Genomic DNA, 26,549 nt, shown 5'->3' with positions numbered 1-26,549 from the left:
ACTGAAGGAGTTCAGCATGCATGTTGAGCTTCAGTGTTGAATTAAAGATGTAAATTAAAAATCAAATGCTTATGTAAATGCATAGAGAAAGTCTAATGCAGATTGTAAATTCTTTGGAAAGGCACTTTTAAATCATGTGTTATTATTTGAGATACTAAAAATAGCTGTCTTCTGGACAGCCCCAGCAGCAATGCTGTACACAGTGATATTTCTCTGCCTTTTAAATCCTTTTTGTGAGTAGATCAGGGCACTGACACAGCAGTGTAGGCTGCATTTTGGAAGAATTCTTTTCCCTCCCTGTCACACTTGTATCAGTCTAAATTCTTGCTTGGTTTCTGAAACTTGCATAAAGACAATCTGTTAAAGAGGCAACTCTTTTACTCTTGTGCTTAGGCTGGGGAAATTTGTGCATATACATACCACTAAAATAATCATAAAACTTCTGGAAAATGTTGTAAACTGGATCTGCGTGGCCTAAGTGTCTAAACTATTGTCTAGAAGTTTTGTTTACATGTAAGACAGCTTTTTTTAAAGAACAGATTCTTTCAGAATATATTTTGAAATCTGAAAATGGTTAGAGCGCTGTTGGGATAACTTGTTGGGAATATTGATGCTTGACACTGGCTGTCCCCAAATCATTACAAGCTTCTTAGCTGGTGTGGCAGCATAATAGAGAAGTACCTCATATCTCTTTAGACTGTATTACTTTTATATTGGGTTGCTAGTTGCTGTTTAGGAATGAAATATTTGTACTAAGATAATGCACCATGTGTAAATGAAGTGCCTTTGGTTTGCAACCCACTGTAAAATTGCTCTTAATGAATCACTAAGGTGAAGGACGTTTATTTCGCAGAGCTAGTTATGTTTAGAGGAAGCCAAAAAGGATTGATTTTGTCTTGGTTTTGTGCCTTGGTTTAAAGGGCTTTCTGTTTTCATTTAGCTAAAAAGTTGCTGCAGAACTTGATCCTCACAACTAGGACTGGGTCTTAGGCAAACTGTTATGTTATGCTGGTTTTACTGAACACGATGCTAATTTAGGAGTAAGGCTGTGTCCTGTGTACCACTCTTCTGCTCAGGAATTCCATTTGGGTTCAGACTTGCCTCCTGGAGCTCAGTATTCAAGACAGCAGAGTGTTTTATTGCTCTTTCCCTAGATACTAGAGCTACAGCCTGTTTTTAGCTGTAGTTTTCGTTCAGTCTCCAGAAAATGGAATCATGGCATGCTCTGAAAAGGAGCAGGCTTAGTGGGCTCATTCTTAACTTGTTTGTAAACAGTCTATATATTGGCAATAGTTAAATTTTGAGGGCTTGTCGGGACAATGTTGAAACTAATGCACAACTCTGTATTTACAAAAATATCCTTTGTGAAATTAAACTTACTGTTAACTACCTTCATATTAAACATCAAGAAGAAACAACATGTGTACAAGCTTTTGCAAGTTTGGGATATAATGCTGGCCAGACAGCTTTGGATGAGTTTGTTCTCAGCCTTGCTTGTTTGTAGCAATGAACACTGACATCAGTTTTTGGAACCCTGTAGCATTTGTGGCAGATGATGGTTGACTTGCATATTTCAGAGATGCGACAATACATCATTTATACATCATTTTCACCTGTGTACTTATGAGTGTGTGTCTGAAAAGCTTCTGGGCTATAATACTGGGATTTTTTTTGAGGAAATTTTCAGTGACTAGTGAGTATATAGAATTCTGGAACGTGGGCATCATTCTAGAAAGTTCATAGTGTCCTTTAGGTTATCTTGAGATATATAGATATAGATATATATAAAAGCTCTCTGAAGGTTTTTGCAGCTATAGTGTCATCTCTGGCTGAAGACACGTAGCATTATCAAGCAAATAAATCCGTAATTTGATCTTTTCTTGATACTTGCCTGACAATGCTGTCAGTGAGCAATATTTTCTTCTGTCATCGGTTGACTGTAAGTTTCTCATCTGTCCACATGTATGGTGAGGTGAGTTTGCTGAGGGTTGTGCCTCTGTCATAGATTACAGTAGTGTAAGTATATGATGAGCTGGAGAAGGACTCTTTGCCAGGAAGTGTAATGATAGGACATGGGGAAACGGTTTTAAATTGGAAGAAAAAAGATTCGGATAAGATATTAGGAAGAAATTTTTTACTATGAGGATGGTGAGACACTGGAACAGGTTGCCCAGGGAAGTTGTGAATGCCCCATCCCTGGAGGTGTTCAAGGCCAGGCTGGATGTGGCCTTGAGCAACCTGCTCTAGTGGGAGGTGTCCCTGCCCATGGCAGGGGGGTTGGAACTCCATGATCTTTGAGGTCCCTTCCAACCCTAACCATTCTATGATTCTATGAGATTTACAAGTTGCAGGATACCTAATCATTTGCAGTAAATCTCAGCAACAGCATGGTCTACTGTCTGCCTACTAATTTTTGAGGCAGGTTGATGTAAAGGACAGTTAACTATGATGCCCATCTTCAAGATACGTGCTAGACTGTCCTAAAAAGATTCTTCAAGCTCAAAAGTTGAGCATTTGACTGAAAACTTCTGTTTCCAGGGCAAAGTGAAGCTTTGTTGCATTAATTCAAATGGCTGCTCTGAGTGGTTAGTGTAGTATGAAGTACAGAATACTTAAGAGCACCTTACTTTGCTCTGAAAGTGCAAGGTATTTTTCAACCTTTGGGCTTCCGAAGTACACCAGAACAGGCAGGCTTATAATAGAAAAATGACTGCACTCCTTCCTCCCATGAGAACAACTCAGAAGAATATGTGTTGCCTATTGCATAGTAGTGGAATGTTATGATAAAGATTGTGTAATAGCTTCTGTAAAGATTTATACTGAGAAGAGCAGACAGAATCAATCTACAGAGGCAGAAGTAGAAAACTTGGTAGACTATTATGTGCAAGATATTTTCATAATACAAAACAAAAATTTACATTGTGGGGAAAAAAATCTCAAGTTCTAAACCATTACATTATTGTAAAAGTAAAATTTTATGCTAATTGACCACTGTACATATAGTTAACAATTTATAAATGTTATTAAAACCAAGGGTTGAGTGTTATTCTTCCATAACGAATGTAGTCTCTTTCATCAGTGAATTTCCAAAGTTATCAGAGTTTCAGCAAAATGAATGAAGCATATCTGAGTTCTTAAAGCATATAGTACTATTTTTAACTCTTTCAAGGAACTTAGACTTTATTAAGGAACTTGCTTTTTATAGTCTTCATAATTTAAAAAAAATCTTGCATTGTACTGTCATTCTTGGTGAGATACACTCAACTGTCGTTTGCTCTCAATTTAAATAATTTTTCTGAAAAATCTATTCTGAATTACTGGCTGATGCAGTGTGATAGACTTGGCTTTCTGCTGCTGGAAGAAGAGTTACGTTTCTTCAATCATTTTTTTGAAAGAGAAGAACTTAAAATTTATGCTTCTTATTTTAGAATCTATTTCAAGAAAGCAACCTGGGTTTAAAACTTTTTTTTTTCAGTTCCTCAAATGTTAGCAATGATGGTTGACTTGGAAGAAGATGAAGATTGGGCAAATGCAGATGAGCTTGAAGATGACGACTTTGACAGGTAATTATGAAACTATTTGTTTCAATATATTCTCAACCCTGTGTGGCTATAGGCAGATTTTAAATGCAGGTGCGAGTGACTGCAGTGCATTACTTTTTCTTTATTCAAATAACTCTCCTGATTTTGTTCCCTTGGTCATGAGTGGTATATATGACTGTTCTCAGTTTACATGTAGGTTACACAGGTACTGTTCAGCAAGTAAGTAAATTATTTCAGTGTTTGTACATTGCTGTAATTCAGTTCTACAAGTTGCATGTTCTCTTGTCTGCTATTTTGCACTGTTTTAACTTTTCAAACTTTTGTTTCTTATGTTGTTTATGTTACTCAGTTCAGAAGTCAGTGCTTCCTAAACCTTTAAATTGAGGGCTTATCCCGGAGTTAGCTGGAACCAAAGCTGAAGGATACTGACTTGTTTAATCCTCTACAACCAATCTCTTCATATTTTTCTGTATCTGTGCCCTTGAAAAGGTGGTGTTAAAGAAGAAACCTGCCAACCTTTGAAAGGACATCAGAATGCATAGTGGAATTCCTTGCTGTGTTTCATCTAGCTCAAAAAATTATGTTTTTGCTGCTATTTTAAATCCCTTGCTATGGCAGCAGTAGCTTGTATTGTTTGTCTTGGGCGAGAAAGATCTAATAAAGATGTCCAGTCTTTTTGATTTGCTTATCCCTGCATGCTTTGTAGCTTGCTCCAATTTTCCAAAAGAACACCATGGTTTCTCTACAGTATCTTGTTACATGTGCTTTTGTCCAAATACAATTAGCATGAAGTAGAAGGAGGCAAAAAATATGTGTAGGAGATTACTATCTCCACACTTTTATCTGTGAAGATACAGATGTTTATTTACTAGTCTGGACACATTTTTGCCACATCCAACATGTGGCAAATGTAATTAGTGTTTCAAAACAATTTGTCACAGAAGACTTTGAGATCTTCATAGGAAGACAGGCAACAAAAGAGATGTTGATTATCACTGAACTGTATAGTGACCTCTAGTAGATATCAGGCATATAGAGACACTTGCAAAACGGATGTATAGGAATTTATGGAGGAATCTGTTTAATCTCTGCTTGACCTGGAATACTTTTTTTTTTGTTCCCCTTGATTATGGAATAGAAAGTAAGCTGTCCTTTCTTCCCTGTCTCACATGGTAGACCAGATGCTTTTATCCTGTTCCGTTTCCTCAGCTTTGAAATTTTGCCATGCAGGTAGAACAGTCAGACAGCACTGCATTCAGGTGTGTCAAGTACTTGAATCTTTTCTTTAGTCAACTAAATTTCACGGGGAAATAAAATATTAAAGTTCAAACCCTCATGAAGCCTTTCAGAGTGTGGAGTTTATTCACATGGTCTGCTTTAGGCAGCTTAGTAAGCACTCTGAATCATCCACTCCAGGCATGCCAATTTCTCTTTATTGGCAGCAGAGCAACTTTGTTCTCCTGAACACAAGTTAGCTGCCTGTAGATTTTAGAGTGAAAATTTTCCTTTTTTTGCTGAAAGTTGCAAGCAGAGTGAGCAAAGATCAGAAAACAAGTTGTGCTTGCAACCTTAGTCTAAAGGAGAAACAAAGCTCCTTTGGCCCTCAAAATACTGGACATCAGGTTGTCTCTAGTGATTGTGTGTGTGATGTTAGTTTGTTTCTTTTAGCAGGTTCACTCACTTTACTATGTGTTTCTTACCACTGAAGTTGACCTTTGTGGAGAGTTGTGGATCAGCTGATGCTGTGTGCTAACCTCTCTGGGTGCATGAGTCTTTGTAGCTTCATAAGAAGACTGGAATTTCAGTGCAGTCCGAGAAACCTGCTAATGATCTTCCGGCTGTAGCCTAGTTAGGGTGTGTTCCCATCTGACTAAGGGGGATGTGAGTCAGCCTACACAAAAGCAGCAAAGTATTTTAGCATTTCCAGTTTTTTGTTGCTCTGACTTCATAGACAGTGAAATTCTAAAGGAGGAAAAGGTTAATCCAAGTACCTCTTTTCCTGGCAAAAGCCTTGCAAACATTGGAGGGAGTTGCGTGGTCATTTTTTTAACATAGACTGTCTGTTTCCTCAAACTGAATGTGTGAATTCAAGGTGGGAGGAAACAACTCAAAGGATGTGACTTCAGATGAAAGCTGCTATTAACCTTAGTGAATTTCTCCAGTCTAAACCTGTGTTCCCATGCTCTGTTGTCTGTGCTGATGATGCTGTTTATTTGAACATGGCTAATCTGAAGAACAAATACAATATTACCAATATCTTTGTGCAAACACTTTTGTTCACAGCATGTGAGTTTCTAGACTGTTTATGGTTTGTAATGAGACTTGGGGATTCAAGACTTCTATTGCTGACCCAGCTGACTGATGCTGGAAACGAGAGGGAGATTCATCCCTTTCTGAACCATTACTCAGCTTTTCCATCAGCGTAGATGTCTAGGATGGACTAACCTTGAGTTATTACAGTGCTAGCCATACCCAGACTGTAACAGTAGTTATCTGTGTCCTGGACATTCTCTTACTTTTCTGTAGAGAATAATTCTGTTGGGCAGAACAAGTCACTTCACACAGCTAATGTTTGGCTATTCTCAGTTCAACAAATTCCTCACCTGGACTGGATGTTTTCCACCTGAGTCATTGTCAAGAGAACATGCTACTAGAGTACTGGTACTGCAGCCATGCAAGGAAGGTCTCTTATGTTCCCCAAAGCTTGAATTCTGCTGGTTCACCTGATTCATAGCGAGTCTGGGATCATTTCTGTTCTCATGACAAAAAGATAAACGCTGGTATTATTGCTTAATTAATTGCAAATTTGGTTTCAGCTTTCTAGGTATGTGTAACTGTGGGGAAATTCATTCTTTACCTTCAGTGCTACTAAGGCCCAAGTTTCTTTGGTACTAGACTTAATCAATGGGCTACAGATAATAAATGTTTAGGTGGAGGGTAAATAATTATTTTTATGACTGCTGTGTGAACTTTTAGGTTTGGATGTGCTTTATTTACTTACGGAGGCTCATGTGTATTCAGATGGCAAAAATTTGAAGAGCAGAACTGCAGGAAAGGGCACTCCTGTGCCCTGTTGGACTGTTTGTTTTATTGTAGATATCAAACCACTGACATTTCTGTAACTGTTATTTAGCAATGCAGTTGCTGGTGAGAGTGCACTGGACAGAATGGCCTGTGGCCTTGGAGGAAAACTTGTTTTACCTATGATTAAAGAACATATTATGCAAATGCTTCAGAATCGTAAGTAATTGCATTTTTTTTATTTTTTTAAAATTCTATCCTTTCCAGGAACTTTGATAAATCTTAAATCTTCATGTTTAGCTACTTGATATATTTTCATACACTTCCAATTTTGATTTCAGCAGCAAAAACTCTAAATGCTGTGAACTTGGAAGTTTATATCTTTTCTTAGACTGTGATTTATTAAACTTACATACAGTGCATTGCAACATTTTTCTGGAACATGGACAGCTGAACAGAGATGTCAGAACCAAAACAGTACATTTTTTAAAAACTTGTAGTCTGTGAAGTAAATAAGGGAGGACTTATTTTTTACTTTAGAATATTTCTTGGAAATCCCTACACAGTGCCTCACAGTACCTTAAGAGTGTCTAAACTGCCACCTATTATTCTGTAGCTCAGTTTTTTTGCTTTTTCAGAAGTGCTGCATTTAAGTGAAATTTTAATACATTACATATAGGAAAATGTGTTCTTTTTGTTCATTATTCCTGTAATTTGATGGACTACAGTAGAGAAGTCTGTGGTAGGCTGGCAGTCTTTTGGTATGCTGATTTTAATATGTTTCATGAGGTGGTTCCATATATTCTTATCAGTTGCTATGTGTGCTTCTTTTCCTCTTAAAATACCGGTAATGCTTGCTCAGGCAATCATTCAAAAAATATTGTGCATTTGTTGCATGTGCTTTCACTTGACCTGTACTTTGAGCCTTTGAAGTAGAAGATAAAAAGTTCTGGATACTTTTCCTACCTTTATTATCTAAAATTCAGTGCAAAGCAGACTGTTACCATATTAGGTATGGAAACACGGGGCTACTCAAGGTACCACCTGCAGAATGTGAGGACTTGTAAAGTCTGTTTGGAATGAATTATTTTTTTTTAAATAAAATTTTATTAAGGAAACAGATTAACCTGACTATTCCAGTGTTGACAGCAATAATAATTTTAAACTTTTGTGTTTGGGTAGCCAGATGGTCCAAACACGATTGCATTTCATTTTGTAGTATCATTGATTTCAGGTCTGGAATGCATGCTAATAGTAATACAATGAGAATAGCAAGAGGTGCAGGCTTAACTAGGAACATCCAATGAACTTAAATAGCACAAAATAAACTGCTTCTTCACTGCACCTTCTGTCAAGATGATATTTCATCTCATCCTGATCAAACAGAAGCTTGAGTGTCAGGATTCCAGTGCTCTGAACTGTGGTATTCTTCATTCCAGGAATTTAATATATTACCAACAATAATGAAATCTTGCATTATTTTGGGAAGGAAGTTCTGTTGCATGTGTTTCCCTCAGTTTGATAAACCTGTTTGTTCTTCTGGTTTTCTTTCCTGTAATCCCCATGGTTTCTAGCACCGAAGAAGATTCTGTTAAAAAAGAAATAAAAAACAGTTGGAGTTTCTCATATTTTTCCCTTGTCTAAAGGAAAAAGGAGAGGGGTGTGAAAGATCCATTTCAACAATACCCACTAGTCTGAGATATAGGCTGTTAGAACTTGGAGGCAGGGATGGCCTTACATCCCTAAATGGAATGCTGCTGTTCTTACACAGTCTTGGGGAGCCTGCTGAAAACTTCAGTACTTATTTTTTGGTTTGTTTGTTTTTAATGTAGATATTGCTTGGTTCACTAGACATTTTTCCCCTTCTGACTAAAAGAGGAAGATATAGGCTGTTTTGATACCATTAACAAAATAGGGGAGAGGAGAAAAAAGCTCATTTAATTAAAATGCAGTTCCCAGGTGTTAGTACTATGTACATACTTGTATCAGCAATTAAGAATTTTTTGTTATAGGTCTGGATTTGATCTGGATTAGATACATACTTCCAGAGGTACTCATTATTTTATGTATGAAGAAAAGTATTAACAAATCAAGTAGATGCATCAATTTCCCTTTCCTCTCCTATTCTTCACTCTTCCTCCTCCTGTCCGTCACCCCTCAAAAAATGTGATTTGTCTTTATAGTGATTTTTAGTTTCCAAAATGAGTAACATATTTATTTTCATTTTTACTCTCTTGTAGCTGACTGGAAATACAGGCATGCTGGCTTGATGGCTCTCTCAGCCATTGGAGAAGGTTGCCACCAACAGATGGAAGGAATTTTAAATGAGATAGTCAATTTTGTTTTGCTATTCCTTCAGGATCCTGTAAGTATAATTCTATAAATGAATTCAAAATGTTTTCATTTTTGCTCTCATGACTCCGTGTTAACTATTTGGGGGAAATACTTTTTCAGCATCCAAGAGTAAGATACGCCGCTTGCAATGCTATCGGACAAATGGCAACTGACTTCGCACCTGGTTTTCAAAAGAAATTTCATGAGAAGGTAAGTAGTAGAACAGCAAAAAAAAAAAAACCCAAAACAACCCAATGGTAAAATTATGTCCCCGTCAGAAACTTGTTCCTCTAAAAATAACCTTTTTCTTTTATTTTCAGGTGATAGCAGCTCTTCTGCAAACCATGGAGGATCAAGGCAACCAGCGTGTTCAAGCCCATGCAGCTGCAGCACTCATAAACTTCACTGAAGATTGTCCTAAGTCACTGCTTATTCCATATTTGGATAATTTAGTGAAGCATCTTCATTCCACTATGGTGATAAAATTACAAGAGGTATAATATGCTGAACAAATTGTTTCAGTGAGAGTAACCTTGTTACATACGCAGAGTAAGTGTAGCTGAACTAAGACCCCTGAAATAAGCCAATATATATACCTGCTGATGGTGGTCTAAACTGACAAGAATTAGGATACATAGAAAGAGCTGTTTTTTACATTTGACTTGTTTTTAAGTAAAATGTATGCTTTAGAAATATAACACTTTATTCTTCCTCTTTTCAAGTTGATACAGAAAGGCACTAAGCTAGTTTTGGAGCAAGTTGTGACTTCAATTGCATCAGTTGCAGATACAGCAGAGGAGAAATTTGTTCCCTACTATGACTTATTTATGCCCTCTTTAAAACACATTGTTGAGAATGCTGTTCAGAAGGAATTAAGACTCTTACGAGGAAAAACTATTGAGTGCATCAGCCTAATTGGTCTTGCTGTTGGTAAAGAAAAGGTAAGCTTAGATCTTATCTGATGATCCAAATAATGCCCAAAGGCATATTTTTAAATACCTTTGGGTTTTGCGATGTTCTCATTGAATTAATATATTCACTTGTTAAACATATTGCTATGTTGTTGCTGATTTCTATGCTTGTCTTCCTGTTTTCATTTGAAGTGACTTGTCTTGCTGTTTAAAGTCACAAATTCACAATAGAACTTTAAGAGATTATTACAACCTAAATTATTCTTGTCATGCTGAACAATGCTGATATCAAGTATTTTTATGTTCAATTTGGTTTTTTTTTTGCCTTAAGAGAAATTCTGGAGCATCTCATTTAGGCAGTGTCAGAATGGTGGGTGAAATGTATGTAGTTCAAAGGAAACTTAGCATAGTTTTTGAATGCGGATGCCTGAAAAAGTTTAAATGTGCTTGTAATAGAACTTGAAGTACTTGTTTGTCATGAGGCTTGATGTATTTGGCAGGGTTGATTTATGAGTTGATTAAAACATGTCTCTAAGTACCGAGAAACAACTGTGAAGGACAACATAAGAGTCTAAGGGAAGTTCTGATAGCAATTTTGCATTATGGTTTACAGATTTTCATTTTATTGAGTGAAGAAAACACAAATTCAAAGTAAAATAATGTGATGTATGCACTACAAAAATACTAATAGCCTCTCCTGCAAAATTACCGGCCCTTTACTTTCACTTAGAAGAACCACTGGTAAACTTACCATTCATGCAACTAAATTTATAAACAGATTTTAAACACAAATAATGTTTAATAAATTATTCTTAGAGACTACTGGTAACATGGGGAGTGAAAAGAGGTCACATGAGATGCCCCAATGGTGTTACCTAAAATGTTACTAGCTTCAGTAAGTAGCTTCTGCTCTCAGCTTTTATCCCAGTTCTATAAAGGAGTCAAAATACTAAGGAGGATAACTGGGGAAGTTAGAATTTTCAGATATTTTTTTGTGAATATTGTATTTATTTATGTAGTGTTTTATTTAAATAGTCCTCTGCTTTCAAGTATATGAACAGAGGGTACAGTGAAGCTTAAGACGAGAATGACTCAGTGATGCTTCTGGAAAAAGAACTTGTGGTTTCACTTTCATCTGTGTTTCAGTCTATTTCCAGCTATAGCTTATGTCTTGGGTAGTGTCTTGGACTTAGGACCAATTTAAGTAAGTATTTAAGTGTCTGAGAAGTACCCTTTTAATTTGCTTTTAAAAACATAGTTGCTTCCTATATTTAGTTTATGCAGGATGCATCAGATGTAATGCAGCTGTTACTGAAGACACAAACAGACTTTAGTGATCTAGAAGATGATGATCCACAGGTATGTTAAAATTGTCTTCATAGTGCGTAGCTCTTTGGTTAGTATTAAAAACATTATTTGTACATATGATGTTTCTGTCGTGTGTGTTCCCTCATGTAATTACACCTTCAGACTAATAGTTCAGCATGTCTTAAAAAAATTGAGATTGATTGCCCAAAGATGGCCTTGGAATCTTCCACAGAAGTGTGTTTAGGAAATGAGACTTCCAGGTCCTATATTTGCTGAAGAAATTTCAGCATGTGGGTAATCGTTCCTTGTGTATTAATAACTACTCTGTTTGGCACCGTGTGACCTCTTCCCTTGCTGTCACCTTTTTATAAATAGTTCAACAAGACTTGTTAGACAGCTGTTCAAATGAGTGGAGAGCTATTTTGACTTGTGTATCTGAAACAAATACTCCTGTGAAAACATAGTACTGCACTCTTCTTTGCTCTCATTGCTATTTCCACAAATGCAGCTCAGTAGTGTCATTTAAATTCAGGAAAGTATTTATTTCAGAAGGAAATGTACTTTTCAGGACAGTCATGATAGCATTACAAGTACATCTTATACTGTCACACTTTTACATGTATAGCAACTTTGATCAGAAGTACTGTCAACACAGTACTACAAATAAAGACTTGGGACAGGTCTTTTTATATGGATTGCATATTGGATGAGTTCTCTTTGAAATAGGTTTTATGCACTGACATTAGTTTTAAAAAGTCATATTGTACAATGTTCTTCTGTTACGGTTTCCTTTTAAGTCTGGATTAAAATAAAATGTGGGACATGAAAATTCTGACTCTCTGCTTTTACAGATTTCTTACATGATCTCAGCGTGGGCCAGAATGTGTAAAATTCTTGGAAAGGAATTTCAGCAATACCTTCCTGTTGTCATGGGACCTTTAATGAAGACTGCATCCATTAAACCTGAAGTAGCTCTTTTAGACAGTAAGTTTAGCATAATGTTTTGCTTGAAAAAGTACTGAGATATATGATTTTGTACGACTTCTAGATTCATTTTTTTATATATTTCTTTTTCTCCCCCTTCTGTATAACAGCACAAGATATGGAGAATATGAGTGATGATGATGGTTGGGAATTTGTAAACCTAGGAGATCAGCAAAGTTTTGGAATTAAAACTGCAGGCCTTGAAGAAAAAGCAACTGCATGCCAGATGCTGGTGAGTAATAGGATAGTTCTGGTGATCTATGTATTGCTGGACAATCAAGTTTGAAACCAAAATCTGTAGCTAAAATATTCTTTGTAGTATCAAATGAAATAGTTCTCTTTTTCTTCGGGTGAGAGTTTAAAATTTGTATTTCGCATACTTCATTGCATGCTGCTTGCTTGATTAAAAATGGTTGCTTTAGTTTGGAGCTTCAATTTTTAAGATGAACAGATAGTTTTCCTTTGTTAGCAAAACTTTGAAGAAATTCAAGACGTCAGAAAAGTTCCTTTTTGCAAATACTACTGTTTCTGAATTCTGTTTAAAAAAAGCACGCATGTACTAAGAGTGAGACTTGTATTGCTATCAGGGTTTCTTAAAATACCACAGTGGAGGGGGTAGCTAAATGGATTATTACATGTGTTTTAGAATAAATTTACAAAAAAACCTTAAACTTTTAACAGTTTATCTCACCATTGCATAGTTGAAAAATATTAGTAACAGTATTTTCCCTTAAAAGTGGCATTTCCATGCTTTGTGTTTCAGGTTTGCTATGCAAAAGAGCTAAAGGAAGGATTCGTTGAGTACACAGAGCAAGTTGTAAAGCTGATGGTTCCCTTGTTGAAGTTCTATTTCCATGATGATATCCTATTAATGAATTCTACTGTGCAAATGCAAACTTAGTTTGGAGGAATCAGTGGTGCTTACTGTTTTCCTAAATGAATTGAGAGTGTTACTGTTAATATATTCTGTTGCTTTATAGCAGAAATTGTTTCTGAGAACGTTGTTTTACACGCTATTTCAGGCAACGTATCCTACTTTTTCCCCTAGTTTCTTTTTAAATAAGCACATCTATAATGTTAAAATCAAGAGGTAGAGAAAGTGATGTTTGTGCTGATGCAGTGAAGGGGAACTTGAGTAGCTTTTCTGTCATGGCCTGAAACAAGCTTGAAACAGCTTTTAGATAGTAAACAGTTTAATTTTCCTGTATTTTAATCTGTGTCTAATTAAGGAATCAAATGCACTAGAATGTATGTTAAAAAAATCTGTCAGGTAGAAAATTAGTAAGTTCCTTATGGTGATGGGTGCTTAAATTCTAAGCACTGCATGTTGGTCTTCAATGTTTTATTTCCTTAATCATGAAACGTGTTCGAGTGGCAGCAGCAGAGTCGATGCCCCTCCTTCTGGAATGTGCTAGAGTTCGTGGGCCAGAGTACCTCACACAGATGTGGCACTTCATGTGTGATGCACTCATCAAAGCCATTGGGACAGAACCAGATTCAGATGTTCTCTCAGAAATAATGCATTCGTTTGCAAAGGTAACGTTCTTTCTTATGAATTTTGTGGCGTTATTATTTGTGGCCTTTTATGGCAAGAAAGGACATGTGTTTGGTGTTCATTTAAATGGCTGGAAGACATGCAGGGCTTCCTCTACATCAATTTTGGTTTGACTATAAATGTGTTTATAGCTGATTGTGCTTTTTTTGCAAGAGCCAAAGTATTAACCTAAAATAATTACCAGAATTGTTCATTTTAACTGCAAACCACTGAAGTTATGTGCTCAAAATGCATAGTGGTACCATGCCTTGTATAATTTGAGTGTTGATTACAGTATTTATTTTCTATTAGTATTATTTCTGCTGGTGATCACTTAAAGTGGAGCACGTGTTAATATTCTCTGAGTGCTTAGATTTCATTGAGACTGCTCATGTAACTTAAAGCTGAAAAACTGGTCCCTTTATTTCACTAGTGCATTGACGTAATGGGAGATGGATGCCTTAACAATGAACATTTTGAAGAACTTGGAGGAATATTGAAAGGAAAGCTAGAAGAGCACTTTAAAAATCAAGAATTAAGACAGGGTGAGTTCCTGTTAACATGTGATAATGGCTGTTCTTGAAAGCAGAATTCCTAATAATTTCTGAACACACAAAAAGAAGCTTAGTTCACTTTTCTTTAATTTGCATATTTATGTAAGGTAATTGGGCTTTGAAACAACAGAATGCATGACTTCAATTTGTAAACTCTGGGAGGATGAAGGCATCATCTGCAGAAATACTGTAGTTTAATCAAAAGTTGATGGACACATTTACTTGAAGACAGTGCACACGTCTATGGTGGTGTCATTTATGTGGATTTTTTTGTATCTGAAGACTGCAGTTTTCTTAAAGCAATGATAGTTTCTTATTTCTATGCACTTTTCTTGTGCTCGTGGTTAAACTGGTGTGTTTATTTCTATCATGCATTTTTACGCATTCTTAAACTAAGCTGTCTCGTTATACTTCTTGTTTTTCTGTGAAAGCTCTTTGAAGCTTCTTGACGACAAAATTCCCAATGCAATCTTCAGCTACTGTTTCCTATTTTCTAAATTTATTTCTGCATCATTTTTTCCCTTTCACAGGCTTCTTATGCACTTGTAGAAAAGTAATGGTTTAATATTTGTTTTTAATGTAGTGAAAAGACAAGACGAAGACTACGACGAACAAGTTGAAGAGTCATTACAAGATGAAGTAAGTTGGTTTGGGGAGTTTTTCCACTTGCAAAGCACTAGGATGGAAATACATTACACGGCTGTGCTATGCTACTCAATTAAAGCATAGTGCATCCTCAGAATTACTTCTTCCTGGAAGAATGTTCTGTTACTGGAAGTGTTGAAGGAATACGCTAAGAAATGGGTCATGCTTGAATTAGAAAATATGAAAGATTTCCTTGTCCAGTATTCTGAAGGAAGCAGCTCAGGATATAGGTCTTCATTTCCTTCATCCTCTCAAGCAATTCTTAAATAACTTTACATAGTCTCTTGTCAAATGCTGTATTGGTGATAATCTAAGGCCTAGCCCTGTTGACTTGTTTTCTCTTGGTGCCTTATGACCTAGGTGCATCTTAACCTTGAGTACACCTCTGATACCTAGACTTCTAACATGTCAGGACAGGAGCCTGTCTCAAAAAGAGTAGACCTGAAATAGTATCAAAGGAGGACAGCAGGATGAATAGCTGGCATAGTGTGTTTGCTTATGAGAAAATAAAGTCACTGAGATGCCAAATTAACTTTTTGGTCTGAAGTGAAGGTGACTGTAGAAGAGAGATGATCATTCTGTTAAATTGTTATTGGTACGAGGGGAGTAATATAGAATAATAAATCACTGCTGCTTATAACATGAGACCTAAAGGATACTCAGTAAACTTAACTAGGAAATTTTTTGCCACACAACACAGGTGTGAAGCTTGTGAAGTTGAACTGTGAAGCATGAGTTTAACCTGTATGCAGACTCCAGAATATATCTTAGCAGATCATGCATGCATATGTAAATACTTTCTTAAATAACAATGCAGTTCTTGAGCCTCTTTCCTTTGGGAACATTAGGGCCATCACTCAGAAGGGTAGATTTCTGGCATCTACATACTGCTTGGGATCAAAAATTAACAAACCTCCCGTTCTGAGCCAAGAGCCTTTCCTGATTTTAGTCCCTTTCTTGCAATGTTTACTGTTCATTCTTGTAGGCAGTGAGTTAGGTGGTTTCTTACCTTTTTTTTTTCCTTATGTGTCACTCTGTAGTGATAATGAGAGAAAATGCAGAAAGGGGCAGTTTAAGAAAAGCTGAGTCCATGTTCTGCACCAGAGTCCCAAGGCATTTAAAAAATGCTTTAATTTATATTTGACTTGCTGATTTTTATAAAGACTGCAAGGAAGACTTTTGCATTACTCTGTGAAAGTAGGAGTGGGACCAGAATGTTACTTGCCATATGGACAAAATTAACATATGGTAATGAGTAACATTTGGATATACACCTTTGGTCCCAGAATATGTTTATGTAGCCCTACCTCAAGGCAGCAGAAATATAAGGGAGTACAGAAGTCATGAAAGATAGTAGTTTCAGTAAGATATTCAGATACAGCCCTAGCTTAAGCAGTAACTGAACTCATTTGATAGAGGGTAGGAGAAGGCATGTGCTAAGCAAGTGTTATGCTCTCCCCTTGAGCATCTGTTATCAGCTATTAGTAAACAGGCAGTACCAGCCCAGGTGGACCTTGTGGTTTGATGCAGCAGTTCTCTACCTCTATTTTTATGTGTATGTTCCAGAGTTATTGCTTGAATATTTCAAGCTCCCTTCCAACCCAAACCATTCTATGATTCTTTCATTCTGTGATTAGACCAAGAGCTGAGAAGTAGTGGAATTTAAAGGATTAGGTTTACGAAACCAAGTCATTGAACAACTTTATTAGTTTAGAGACCTTAGCATTTCATGTGACTTCCACTATTTTAAAAACTGTTAGTCTTAATGTGAGTTGTATCCTTTTCCTATCAGGACGACAGTGACGTTTATATTTTGACTAAAGTATCAGACATTTTGCACTCAATATTCAGCAGTTATAAGGAGAAGGTACTGCCGTGGTTTGAAAGGCTACTTCCACTAATTGTCAACCTAATTGTAAGTACCTTGTTTTCTTTCAATTCGACTTCCATTATTATTTTTTTCTGATGTGTTAATAGGCCTTCCATGCTGGAATCTTAAAGGATGTGGTTGATAGAATGTAGCACTATTCACTAGTCACTGTAGTTTTACAAAATAGAGGCATTGAAGGTTTTTTTCTGGATCAAGTATTACCCTATGCTTTTTGAACAGCTGTGCTGCCTCTAATTCCTGTGTTGCAAGACCCAGGATTGTTGACCCACACAACTATTTTGAGAAATGTAATTTGCCTGGGAGTGTCCAATACTCTGTAAAACGGATTTCAAGAAGAGGGCCAAAAAAGTGTTACAGGCTAGTGGGGAAAACTGAGACTGAACTAGGTAACAGAGTGTGAAATAAAGGTAAAGGGTTTAGCCTAAAAATCATTATTCTTCTAATTAGCTCAGATGTTCACCTGGATTTTGTTTTGTTTATGGTATTGCTGCAAGTATCACTAGAGAAAATTATGTGTTTGTAAGATTAAATTTAGTCTAGGAAGATTTTAACAAAAATACCAGACCGGTCTTACTGTAATTATTCTGTTGATGTATTAATTGACTCTACAAAAATTACCAACTTTAAGGTGGCTTAAATGTGGCCTGTTTTTGGTGCAGTGTCCACATAGGCCATGGCCAGACAGGCAGTGGGGACTATGCATTTTTGATGACATCGTAGAGCACTGCAGCCCCTCCTCGTTCAAATACGCCGAATATTTCCTGAGGCCAATGCTACAGTCAATATGTGACAACAGCCCAGAGGTCAGGCAAGCAGCTGCCTACGGCGTTGGAGTTATGGCACAATTTGGTGGGGACAGCTATCGTCCTTTTTGCACAGGTACGTACCTCCATCTGATAAAACTACTTGAATGAGATGTTCTGGGAGGAAAAAAAAGTTAGAAATTAAAAATTGCTCACCTTTCGGTTAATGAGGTCTCTTCCCTTTGGCAGTGAAATAGATTGCCCGTATAACCTGTGTGGCAGACTGGTGCTGATTAGTAAAGTACCTGAATTCCTTGGGCTTTTAATGGTCTTCTGCTTCGTAGCATTTCTGTTGCAGGATGTACCCCTTAGCAAACTTGATTTATATTTAAAAAAAAATATGGTCTGAGATGCAAACGTTCATTTCATAAAAAATAGGTTTCTGGTACACACCTGCCTCATAGTCGCTTTTTACTAATACTGTTGTGATTATATGTGTTAATGCAAAACCCTTTGGATGGCTAGAAAAGCTACACAAGTGACCTCTATTAAGGAGTTGCCTAAAATACAACTACTGAAGCTCTCTGCTTGCCCATTATATAAAAAGGAGCCTGATTTCTGTGACTAAGGCATTATCATACTCATTTAATTTCTATCAGAAACACTTTGTCTGCTTTTTTTTCCTGAATGTCTTGAGTTTCTCTAAAACTTCAAATTTGGATTGAATTTAAAGAAATAGTTGTCCGTTGGCACTCTTCTTGCCAGTCAACAAAATTAATTTTGCATACTAAATAACACCCCTTATTGGAGGGGTTTTTTCCCTTTTAGAAGAAAAGATATAGTCAGCTGTATCAAATGTGTATTTCACATGAATCTTAAATGGAAGCTGAATTAAGTGATGCAAGAAAATAAAAAGCATGTTATAGGGATAAACTAGGGCTTTAACACAAGTCTTACATCAGTAGAGCTTGTAATTTTCACTATTAATATAAATGTAACTGTCACATGGTGCCATCAAGATGACGTGGCATTTTTTTAAGAAAAAAAAAAAAAAGCAGGGGGAAGTCTTGCAGAGAAACATTAAGAGCATAAAAATTTAAAATTGTCTAGAAAAATACTTCCTAAAAGGTTGGGGGTTTTTTGCAAATTTTTCCATCAGGTTTTTGTCTTGTCCCAAGACTAGAGAAGTAGAGACTGAGGTCAAGATAGATCTGATTTTGGAGTTTTGGGGGTTTTTTAGCAGCTGTTGAAGTCTAATTTTATTTTTTAATTCATTAGACTTTACCTTGGCCCAGTTAAACTTTATAACAGCTTTGATCCTTTTCTTTGTATTTGAACAAACAATCCTTTATTAAACCCAGACACTTGGCTTCTCCTTTAGTTGGATGTTTAGATAAAATAACCCGTTTACTTTAAGCATACAGCTTATTAGCAGGCATCTCAAAAGTATTTTAAATACTTTTGTATGTACATGAAAGACCTTTGTGATTTATTTCAATAGATGATGTGCTGCGATTAGAAACAACATAAATCCATGGCATGAGAAGCTTTCTACCCCATAGGTTTTACTTTCTTCTCTGAAAACATCACGTTTGTGAGCTTTTATTTATAATTTAGCTTCTTTACTGATGAATATGTAGCACTGGCATATTGTTCTCTTGCAAGTTTGTAGCAGTATATAAAGACTCAAGACTATTCAGAAAAAGCAGATGTAGTAACATGAGTGGTTTTGGCAGCGAGTTGAAACAATACAGGAATGTAGGGGGAACTTGTAAATGGTGCAAGAGTTACATTATGATGAAAGAAAGAGTTAAAAATAGAAAAAAGAAATAAGATTGCAGAAAAAGTACAGCAAATCAAGTTACTTTCTAAATGGAGTTACAAAGTTACAATTTATGTGACTGTCAACATTGTTTCTATTTCTTATGTTGGTGGAAGAATATAGTCAGCTATTCTTTGTGAATATTGTGTTAATCAACTGCATGTGTTTCTTCCTAAATCATATCGGTGGCCTTGGAACTTTTGGCAGTGCAAGATGTCAGAGCAGTCAGTCCTTGGGGGGGAAAAAACTATTATTGTTGTAGAAGATTGTCCTCTATAGCCAAAAGAGGTTTTGGGGGATTATCTACCACAACATCAACGTGAGAATAGGTCTGTTTTGTAGATGAGAAGAAAACTTGTCTGCTAAGCTGTAGGGAGGAGACTATGCTGATTGAATTCTTGATGCCCTCCTAATCTTACAGCTGCAAGGACACACATACCTACAAAGTCATCCAGTAGTATTAAGGAGTATGAGAAAACACAGATGAGATTTAGCTTCAGCAGTCGTAAAAACCTGAAGTAAAAATTGCAGCCTCAGTTTGTCTGGACGTTGTAGACTTCTATGAAACAAATTCTGCTTTGCAGGGAAGTCCAGCATTGTTATCCTGCATTCAGCACACAAGCTAGTGGATCCGATGACCAGCATTTCTGCAGTTCTGTCATGTTTATCAGCCCCATAAAAGTGTCCTCATCTAGCTTAGGACTAATAGCATTTTTCCATAGCTGCTAAATTCTTAAAAAATCTAATTTGGTGAAGTGAATATAGCAAGTGTCATTGAGTATTCCTTAACTGCAAAGCTGCTACTTACTCATCAAAATGAAGTAGTGTGAGATTTCGCTCTTCCTTAGTAATTGAAGTTATTTTGAAGTGTGCTTTCTGCACAATTCCACAACCTGTTTCTGTGCTGATACAGAAATGCACAGCTTTAGCATTACATTTTTAGCACAAGAACACAAGGACAATTGTTCCTGCATGCGTGTGGAGAGCTCTGAAGTTTGCGTGGGCACTAATAACTAAAAACATGATATTAATGTTTATTTTTAAGAGTGCATGTGGTTACCTGCATGACTATTTAAAAAAAAAATTTACTATTAACCTATCAAAGAAATTGTAAAAATCAGACACCAAGGAAAAATGCCAATCTATTAATTCCAGGTATATTCGCCAGATGGGTTTATTGCTGTGAGCTTTTCCTAGTGCACCTTTTAGTGGTGGGAGGTGTGTACATAGATGTATAGCAATAGACATACAGCAGGCACACACTGTAAACACGCACTACAGACCAAATTAATGTGAACATCACTGTATTGGTGCTCTTTATCATCCCTTGCTTATAGAACCTGTTAGGTTAAAAAGATAGTACTTGTTACCTGTTTTTACTATAAATTACAATGTCTTGTATATTGTAGATTGCAAAACTCCAATTGAGAGACACAGGAAGACTTATTTTTATTTTTTTTTTCTTCTGAACTTAAAAAACAAATCCAAACTTTTGTAGTAACAGTTTTCTTGTGTTTCCTTGCGTAGCTTTGTCGATCTGTTTGGTTTTCATATCATGATTATTGAGCAGGGAAGAACCTGGAAGTAATGGGACGTTGGGATGACTGGATTTTGGTGCTTAGGCCACAAAAAAATCCCATTTTTAATATGTGCAGTTGTCTCATGTAGAATTTGTGATGTTAATGAAATATAAGTTGATTGTGCATTAAACTTTCTTCTTGTGTTGTTTAACCATTAGAGGCGCTTCCATTGCTGGTGAGAGTCATTCAGTCACCAGATGCCAAAACCAAAGAGAATGTCAATGCAACAGAGAACTGCATTTCAGCTGTAGGAAAGATAATGAAGTTCAAGCCTGACTGTGTAAATGTTGAAGAAGTCCTGCCACACTGGTTATCATGGCTTCCCCTTCATGAAGACAAAGAAGAAGCTGTTCACACTTTCAATTATCTGTGTGACTTAATTGAGAGGTAAGGCAAAGTCTTGATGTTCATGCAGAAAGTAAGCCACTTTGCAAGTTCTTTCCTTGCATTTGTTTTCCAAAACTGAGAAACTGCCACATTTTTTTACAGAAAAATTCAGGAAGATTTTTGATGCTCTGCTTTTACATATCAGTCTTTTTACTTAAGAGCAGCACATGTGCCCTTGCAGCCTTCTTTTCTAAAGTAGCTTTGCAACTTTTTGCTTTCCAAAAGCTTGAGTATCAACAAAAGACAGTATGAAGCAGAGAAATAATACAGATAAGTTCACAGTACAGTGCTGTCTCCCTTACTAAGTTTGTAATAATGATTTCAGTTATTACTGAAAGCACCTTGACCCACTGCTTGTTCTTTAGATTTGTGCTCCCTCTTACAGGTCAATAGAGGGGAAAAAAAATATTCTAGTGCAAGTTGCAGTTTGTAATTAAGTGGAGGAATGTCAGCTTCTGAGTCCATTATGTAGTAGTCATGTTCTGGCTAAAACTGTATTATATTTAAGTAGAAAGGAAATAACTTAGCTTTCCTACAGTCTTTTCTACCACGTGAGTACCTTGTATCTCTGTGCTGTTTTATGGGTGGTGACACCTGGGGTCTCTGTACCGATGATAGTACAGTTGTGCAGACACCATAAGAATGTGATGTATGTATATAGAGATTTATATAGAAATCAGGAGCTGCAGTACTAGCACACTTTAGTACCCAGCTCTCTGCAGGTGGCTCAGCCTCGCTACGGCCTTTTCTGGCGCTCTGTCAGTCCTACATTTATGGTCTCTGCGTTCCTGCAGTGGTAGGTGGCAGGGCTGGAAGCAGATCATGTTTTTCCACTCGGATCCCTGGTTGCCAGCACTCCTCCACTCCAACACTTGGCTGGGAAAGAGGGAGCAGAACTGCTTACTTGCTGTGTCAGTGAGCGCTGACGGAGAGCTGAAGTCACCGGTGCTCCCGATGCCAGTGACACAATCTCCTCCCCCTTGCAGCACTGAGAGAGAGAGAGAAAGAGTAAGCAAGCCCTTTTAGGCAGAGTATTTCTGTCAGGCTATTTACAGTCCCCTCTGCTTGGAACTCTGCCGTTCTGTAAAGTTCAGAACTTCTTGATAAAGTGTAGGCTGATTAAAGAATGGGCTGGCTAAATATTAACAGGAGAGGGAACGTTCTGTCAGCAGGCAGCAAAGCTGTGCATGCTTACTCAGCTGAGAGAAACTTAGATGTAAATAAGCAGGTTTAGAACAATATATTTCACTTGTGACATGTAAAATGCTTACAGTAATGTTTTTAGTTAAACGTTGATTTATTTCTAATATGTATTTTGTTTGTAACAGCAACAACCCGGTTGTCCTCGGTCCCAACAACTCTAACCTTCCCAGAATATTCGGTATAATTGCGGATGGTGAAATCCATGAAGCTATCAAACATGAAGATCCGTGTACCAAGCGGTTGGCTAATGTTGTTCGCCAAGTGCAGGTACAGAAATGCTTGTTTAGGTATAAAGGGAATATTTATAATATACTTTCAGAAGTAGGACCAAACAGTTAAACCAATTTCGAGAGCCTTGTCTCCTTAGAGAATAGTGTTTCAACCAGTGATCTTGGAGATCCTTGGACATTCCTTGAACCATTAATGATAAAACTTGCTAACATTTGCACTCGAACAAAACTTGTCTCTTTTGCTAAACTTCAGAAGCTTATTAATTTAAAAAAAAAAGAAGTTTTCAGATATTTACAGCTAGATGGTTAACATGCTAGCCAGTATTAGGTGTTTGTGGTTTTGTCTGAGGTTTTTTCCCGAGAAAATTGAATAATTAAACACAATTTAAAATTCCAGAAACTAAAATCTGGAGAGAAATCTGGCTATCTTTGTATCAGTGAACTGTACTGCAGGATTTGATCCAACATGTGTTCACTGTAAGGGGCCCCAGCACCTTCCTAATGACTTATTAATGTAGCAGAGGCTTGGGATCTTTGTTAGAGAATGAGTGCAAACCACAAGTAATTTTACTAATACCCTATTTAATGCAGTGCAAACACAGGTGGCTGCTCAGTATTTTCCCTACCTTGGGGAACTGCCTCAAGGTTCACTTCTTTTATACCATAATGAGCACGTACGGTGCTGGGTGAGGAGGATGGCCAATTATTTCAGCTGCACCTTCCTGCACAGTTGTCAGTGATAGTGCTCGTAGGACAGATCTGATCCAGGGCCAGATGTTATCAGGTGGACTTACTTGACAGTTGCAGCACCTAATGATAGGCAGTAGCGTGCCTGGCGAGCATATAGCTTATAAAAATGTATAGAGGATCTGGAGCAGCAGCTGTTCAATTATTTTCCATTCCACTTGGTACGCTTTGGTAAAACTCAGGGTCAAGAATTTTTAGGAATACATGTTTTTGGAAAGCGTTCACTTGGACGAGTGTATCAGCTTGTGAGATCCATTAATTCTGATAGAAAATGACTTGTTAAAACTCTGAAGGCATAAAATGAATGAAAATGAAGTTTCAAAGTAGAAGTGGTATAAGTGGCTGCTCTAGATTCTGGCTGACAAATACGAATCCTTGCAGTTAGTACTTAAAGTCTGGGTTTGGAACTTTGTTAGGGTATGCTACTGTGAAGACAGGCCGAGAGAGTTGGGATTGCTCAGCCTGGAGAAGAGAAGGCTCCAGGGAGACCTTATAGCGGCCTTTCAGTACCTGAAGGGGGCCTACAGGAGAGGTGGGGAGGGACTCTTTGTCAGGGAGCGGAGCGATAGTACGTGGGGTAATGGTTTTAAACTGAAAGAGGGGAGACTTAGACAGATATTAAGAATAAATTCTTTACTGTGAGGGTGGTGAGACACTGGAACAGGTTGCCCAGAGAAGCTGTGGATGCCCCATCCCTGGAGGTGTTCAAGGCCAGGCTGGATGGGGCTTTGAGCAACCTGCTCTAGTGGGAGGTGTCCCTGCCCATGGCAGGGGGTTGGAACTAGGTGATCTTTAAGGTCCCTTCCAACCCAAACCATTCTGTGATTTGTTTGGTTTACCTCAAATGCTCAAGGTTAGTTGATTTTTATTTTTTTTTAACAATACAATGTCACCTACATGTATAGATCAGTTGTGTACAGTGAAGTCTTGTTTTGGCCAGGAATGATAGGAACACTAAGATGGAAACAAGACTTCTGCATTGGTTAAGTGACTTACCTTCAGACTGTGGGGAGAAAAAATGAATGTTGAGCTTTGTAAACATAAGAATATTTAGCATGTGCCTTAAAAGCTTTTCAGCCTGCGTAAAGACAACTTCTCATTTGTTTTCTAGACATCTGGAGGACTGTGGACAGAATGCATATCACAGCTCAATGCAGATCAACAGGCAGCCATACAGGAGCTCCTGAACTCTGCTTGAAGGGCCTTAACTATCATCTGCAAGAAAACTAACTCCAAATAAACGTTTACCCTATTGTTTAGGTTTCTTTTGTTTCTTTTTTGAGTAAAACCAGAACTGTAGTGCGTGTAGGCCATTCTTCTGCAACCTACAGGCAGCGGCAGCAGGAAGAAGCATTCTTTGAGAACGGTGTTTAAATCGGTTTCTACCCCACAACACAGAAGAAGTTTCCTGTAAACCCTACAATAGCACTGAAGAGTATTTTTCTAACGGTATAAGCCATCCATACGATGGCGAAAGGGAAACAAGTTGAATTTTCTCATTAGACATAATGAATTAAGAAACAGCTTTAAGACCTTGTATTCAGCAGTAGATGTACGTTATAACAGATAAACGTTTCTCTACATCTAGTGTTAATTGTATTAATTGGAGTGTGAGTCTTTGTAGGGTAGAAAGTGTCCTTCTGCCCAACAAGTTTAGTAGATCAAAAGATGAAAAACTGAAGACAAACATCGAGCATGAAGACCTCATTGATCGCACTTTGAGATGCCGAAAAACAACTTGTACAGTGACTCAATGAGGAAAGCTGTTCAGCTTCCAGCCCTTGAATGTGAAGTCTCTTTGGCATGTCTGACAGTATCTCATTCACTCCTCAATAAATGACGTTGAAACACAAGAAGCTTGTGTAGAAGTTCAGTGATGTGTGGTTCTTTTCATTTCCGCTTGTGAAAAGATGCAAGTAACAAGCTATACAAGTCATGATTTTTATATTTGAAACTTTGTATGTTGTTGCCTATTGCAGATTTTATGCATTTTTGTTTCTTGACTTTTTAACGAATTTTTCACCCAAGTGTGTAGAATGAAAATGGCATTCCTTTTATGACAGTAAACTTACATATCTTGACTTAAAAATGTTTTTCATGTTCAGATTCAATTGCATTTCGTAACTTATAAAATGAAGTGGTGTTCCAGCTGCAAATGTGCCGTGTGATCTGGCTGGTCTGTGTTTTGTTTAAAATGATGGGAGAGTTGATCGCCAGACCAGAAAGAATAAAAAAAAAACTTTTTTCAGATCTTTTTGGTACTGCAAGAGCAATACATCATTTACCAGCAAACGTAAGCACAGAGTATCTGATTTCTAACAAAGGTGAGTGAAGGTTTTGCTCTCTGTCACTTTGGAGATGTCAGTATGTGCGTTGATCTTTAAAAACTTTGGTTGTTCACTGAAGTGTTCTGCAAGTCAGTTGCAATAGTCTCTTAAAACATTCAAATCTTTTCAAAGAGGGTATAAGTTTTATTCCTTTATTACAAGAAAAGGTAGAATTTTATTTAAGACATTCCCCTCTTACTATAGAAACTTAGTTTTGCCTCTAAAAATGTTTCAAAAGAAAAAAACAATACAGAATGAGGTGTATCAAAACTGCCTAGGACCATTATATCCAAAAGTTTGTGAGAGATTGCCTTAAACAGAGGGGTTGACACTGGAGTTTGCTTAGAGGCAGCTGAAACAGTGTAAGGAAGTATCTCTGGTCCGGTTTCCGTTTTGTTAAACATTGTTAATTTTGTTTTTGCAGAAATTCAAACATTTGTACACCTGAAAAAATGAACTGTTGAGGATTAGACAGCAGTACTGTGAGAGAACTAGTAAGTCAGGGCAGTTATCTCGAGCACTGGTCCTCACAACAAAACTTGGGGTATTTCATGTCTTTAATCTTTCCCACTGTTTTGTTTTGGTTTTGGTTTCTTTTTTTTTTAACTATTCTTTATTTGATTTTCCCGTCAGTCTTAAACATTTCAGTTTTCCCCTGCAGCTTCCTTTTTGCACTTTCTCTCCAAAGTTTCAGCCTTAGAATTTTTTTTCTTTTCCCTTCTTTGCTTTATCCCACTATGTGGAGAAAATAGTAGCACATTTTGTATTTCCCTGAAACAGCATCAA

At 37.1% G+C, this 26,549-nt stretch overlaps 1 protein-coding gene across 1 annotated transcript in view; it reads left to right on the top strand.

Moving 5' to 3' along the window:
- Positions 1 to 25,525, top strand: part of IPO5 (importin 5) — a 42,446-nt gene extending 16,921 nt beyond the window's left edge. The window contains exons 9-26 of the mRNA XM_014944199.1: positions 3,476 to 3,563; positions 6,676 to 6,782; positions 8,804 to 8,928; positions 9,018 to 9,107; positions 9,218 to 9,391; positions 9,620 to 9,838; positions 11,084 to 11,167; positions 11,968 to 12,100; positions 12,211 to 12,332; positions 12,864 to 12,960; positions 13,464 to 13,636; positions 14,068 to 14,179; positions 14,772 to 14,827; positions 16,626 to 16,748; positions 17,384 to 17,603; positions 21,028 to 21,256; positions 22,585 to 22,726; positions 24,548 to 25,525. Coding sequence (XP_014799685.1) covers positions 3,476 to 3,563; positions 6,676 to 6,782; positions 8,804 to 8,928; positions 9,018 to 9,107; positions 9,218 to 9,391; positions 9,620 to 9,838; positions 11,084 to 11,167; positions 11,968 to 12,100; positions 12,211 to 12,332; positions 12,864 to 12,960; positions 13,464 to 13,636; positions 14,068 to 14,179; positions 14,772 to 14,827; positions 16,626 to 16,748; positions 17,384 to 17,603; positions 21,028 to 21,256; positions 22,585 to 22,726; positions 24,548 to 24,634 — 2,381 coding nt within the window. The 3' untranslated portion in view covers positions 24,635 to 25,525. The remainder of the gene's footprint in view (positions 1 to 3,475; positions 3,564 to 6,675; positions 6,783 to 8,803; positions 8,929 to 9,017; positions 9,108 to 9,217; positions 9,392 to 9,619; positions 9,839 to 11,083; positions 11,168 to 11,967; positions 12,101 to 12,210; positions 12,333 to 12,863; positions 12,961 to 13,463; positions 13,637 to 14,067; positions 14,180 to 14,771; positions 14,828 to 16,625; positions 16,749 to 17,383; positions 17,604 to 21,027; positions 21,257 to 22,584; positions 22,727 to 24,547) is intronic.
- The last annotated feature ends 1,024 nt before the right edge of the window (positions 25,526 to 26,549 follow it).

Source organism: Calidris pugnax, unplaced genomic scaffold (genome assembly GCF_001431845.1).
Source record: "Calidris pugnax isolate Ruff unplaced genomic scaffold, ASM143184v1 scaffold69, whole genome shotgun sequence".
In the NCBI taxonomy this organism is placed as follows: domain Eukaryota; kingdom Metazoa; phylum Chordata; class Aves; order Charadriiformes; family Scolopacidae; genus Calidris; species Calidris pugnax.
This window is presented reverse-complemented; position numbering and strand designations above follow the sequence as displayed.